General features: G+C 38.0%; 1 protein-coding gene across 1 annotated transcript; it reads left to right on the plus strand.

Moving 5' to 3' along the window:
- Positions 1-880: 880 nt before the first annotated feature.
- LOC139396896 (twist-related protein 2-like) lies at positions 881-2115 on the plus strand. Its single transcript, XM_071143823.1, has 2 exons — positions 881-1548; positions 1882-2115. The coding sequence occupies exon 1, from the start codon at positions 1015-1017 to the stop codon at positions 1516-1518; it is 504 nt and encodes a 167-aa protein (XP_070999924.1). The 5' UTR covers positions 881-1014; the 3' UTR covers positions 1519-1548; positions 1882-2115.
- Positions 2116-3927: the final 1812 nt, after the last annotated feature.

The raw sequence follows: 3927 nt of genomic DNA on the forward strand, positions 1-3927 counted from the left end.
CAGGATCATTCTCACCCAGAATCATTCTCATCCAGGATCATTCTCATCCAGGATCATTCTCACCCAGAATCATTCTCATCCAGAATCATTCTCATCCAGGATCATTCTCATCCAGAATCATTCTCATCCAGAATCATTCTCATCCAGGATCATTCTCACCCAGAATCATTCTCATCCAGAATCATTCTCACCCAGGATCATTCTCATCCAGGATAATTACCTCGAAAACTGTTTAGGTAAATTAAAGGTTGGGTCAGCAGCGGGTTGCCAGTTGTATGTTTACAGGTGGTGTGTGTGTGGTCTATTGGATACGCTCTACTTGTGCGCATGAATGAGCCAGCGTATAATGATAATGTTTATCCAAACTAGAGGAATATAAGAATAACGTTTAGGTATTCATCGTTTGGCTCCATATCGTGTTACTGTTTTACTTTAGTGTTTAATTTCATCTTGAATTACAACATGGTGCATGGCATACATTGAGTTAAAATCTAGATTGTTTGTTGCGCGTAAAAACAAATATTGCATTCAACGCTTAAACGTATTTATGTTTTACCTAATAGTGTCATTACACATTAGCATATTCAATGAGATTTAGATCAAACAAAATGTGTTACTTTGATAAGCCTATCCAATTTATATTCTAGGCTTTACAATACCAATCCCGCCATTGATGAAGTAGCTTTCAGAGGTCTCCGACTTTGTTTTCAGCAGACCATGCAGCGAGAGGAGTTCCTCATAGTTCCTTGCTCGCGCCCACCCCTCTTTACACGTAATATACTTTATTGGCCAATCCTCTCTCTCTCCAAATCTTTACGCCATACAGGCTATAAGAACTCCGTAACTTTCTCAAGTATCAGAAAACATTTCTTGTCTCGGGATCCCATGTATGGATACTTTATTATTGGTGTCTTCAAAGGCGGTGAATCGAAGGCGCAACTGGAAATAACCGTTAACTTGATGCGTGGATCATTCGGACTGACTGTCGCTTGTCTGTCTTCTAACTAAGGGGTGATGTCTGAGGAAATGACCGGGGAAGAGTCGAGCTCCCCAGGCTCTCCACTAGACAGTCTCGGCAACAGTGAGGGGGAACTGGATAGGCAACCGAAGAGATGTGGGAGGAAAAGGACATCAAGCAGGAAAAACGGGGAGGATTCAGATAGCCCTACCCCTGGGAAAAGAGGGAAAAAGTCAAGCAGCAGCAGTCCACATTCTTTCGAAGACCTACAGACGCAACGAGTCATGGCGAACGTGCGCGAGCGGCAGAGGACGCAGTCACTCAACGAAGCTTTCTCGTCTTTGCGGAAAATCATCCCCACTTTGCCTTCAGACAAACTGAGCAAAATACAAACCTTAAAACTTGCTGCCAGGTACATCGATTTCCTGTACCAAGTTCTGCAGAGCGATGAATTGGACTCCAAAATGGCAAGTTGTAGTTATGTGGCTCATGAGAGATTAAGCTATGCGTTTTCTGTATGGAGGATGGAGGGCGCTTGGTCCATGTCAGCATCTCACTAGCTCACGGCCGAAGAGTTGTAGTCCAAAATGGTATGCTCTGTTTTCCAACTCATTGTCTTACTTTTTAAGACCGTACTACATTGCAACCATTTCAGTTGATGTTCGTTGTACAAAATGGCTAAATACAAAAATAATCACTTTAGGCCTATGGGCCTACTACATTTGACTACAGCCTATTTGGGCTATTGTTTTTTTAACAGTATCAGTTTAAATAGTGTTCTACTTTAATAGACTATTGTACTTTCCTGGATCTGTGAGTCATACTGCAGCCATAAACAAGTCTAGGTTGCTGTGTTTTGTTGAACTTTTTCGTAGTCAGGCGTCAATAATTAATCGTATTTTTTATAATTTTCTGATCTGCAGGTGACAGCTGATTCTGCTTATCAGTATGACAACGGGGCAATTCTGGAGAATAATGCTGGAAACACACAAAGCTGCGGTTTATGGGAGCAAACTTTGACAACCATTTAAAACCAAAAAGGACAGGGCGTGGGGAGAGCACTTTGCCTGGGAAAGGCCCGCGTTTGGACGACCTGGATCTGCATTCGAGTGCTAGGCTACTACACTACTACATTCTGAAATACGTTAGTTTTTTTTATTGTTGACGACGAATGTTACTTGGAAATGTATGTTTTCATGCATGTCTTTGACTCTGTGGACCGTATTCTGTGGAGGTTAAAGGGCCGCATCGACGCATTTGTCTCAGTTTCCGTGTGAGACTTTCGATGTGGACTGACTGCGGTATTATAGGCTAATGGGTTGAAATAATGTGTCGCCAACCTGTGCAAAAATAATTGAGGTTATTCTTTTCAGAATACATGTATTTATTTATTGATGACACGTGTTACATGAGGAATAGATCTTATGTCTGAAATGCATTCCTATTTTTATTATTGTTGTGTAAATAATTGTATATTTTCCGCAATAAAGTAAATGATAAAACAAAATGATTTCCCTTTTTACTTCATTAATTAAGTTTCAACCAAACACATATGGTATGATTATACAAATCTAAATGTCCTAGGATCGAACAATTGTCAAATACTTTAGTAATTCCCTCTTTTGATGCAAACATGCAATCTTATGCAGCAGAGTTATCTGGTAGGCTACCAGTTAGGCTACTTCGACTTTTATTCTGACACAAATAGTTAATAAATTGGCGGTAAGTCTTCACATTGAAGTGAATGTTTATAATGTGTCCTGCTCCAATCCACAAGTGGACCATGCTTAACATTCACATTTACGACAACAACTTTCGCAGAGATCATTCAGTAAGAGGTGTGTATGCAATGTATTAAAACTGTGTCCACCTGGGAAACGTTTCACGGTTGTTTTTGGCATGGTCTTATAATCAACATAATCACGCTTCATCTTAAACCAACATACTCCTGAAATGCCTCCGAATATCGGATTTCTCTCGACCCAATGGGACTATAGGTTATGTTATAGGTTATGAAAGACTAAATAATCATACTATTTATTAGGTTTGTTTTGTAGTAATGAACGGACATCGTTGGAATAATGTATTATTATTATTATTATGAACAATATTATTATTAGCCTATTTGTAAAATAAACCAGACTACTGCTTTAATTATTATTGTATAGTAGTAGGCAAACTTTGCCGTTTATAATTGTGTAGCAACACTTTGTGCGCCACTAAAGCCTATAGTGTTGACATTTGCTATTAGTACATGTTCCTGATAAATGAGGTTACTCCATTTTCCTGATCAATTAGGTTATTACATGTTCCTGGTAAATTAGATGATTCAATTTCCTGACAAATGATAAATGGTTATTCCATGTTCCTGATGAGGTTATTCCATGTTCCTGATGGAGGTTATTCCATGTTCCTGATGAATGAGGTTATTCCATGTTCCTGATAAATTAATTTATTCCATGTTCCTGATAAATTAGGTTATTCCATTTTCCTGATAAATGAGGTTATTCAGTTTTCCTGATAAATGAGGTTATTCCATGTTCCTGATAAATGAGTTTATTCCATGTTCCTGATAAATGAGGTTATTCCACGTTCCTGATAAAGAATAAAGAAGGTTATTCCACGTTCCTGATAAATGAGTTTATTCCATGTTCCTGATAAATGAGGTTATTCAGTGTTCCTGATAAATGAGTTTATTCCATGTTCCTGATAAATGAGGTTATTCCATGTTCCTGATAAATTAGGTTATTCCGTTTTCCTGATAAATTAGGTTATTATGTTTTCATATTAAATTAGGTTATACCATGTTCCTGATAAATGAGTTTATTCCACGTTCCTGTTAATGAGATTATTCCATGTTCCTGATATATTAGATTATTCTGTGTTCCTGATAAATGAGATTATTCCATGTTTCTGATAAATGAAGTTACTCTAGTTTTAGTTTTGCAAAAGCTGAAACATACTAAATT

This window comes from Oncorhynchus clarkii, unplaced genomic scaffold (assembly GCF_045791955.1).
Source record: "Oncorhynchus clarkii lewisi isolate Uvic-CL-2024 unplaced genomic scaffold, UVic_Ocla_1.0 unplaced_contig_7591_pilon_pilon, whole genome shotgun sequence".
NCBI lineage: Eukaryota > Metazoa > Chordata > Actinopteri > Salmoniformes > Salmonidae > Oncorhynchus > Oncorhynchus clarkii.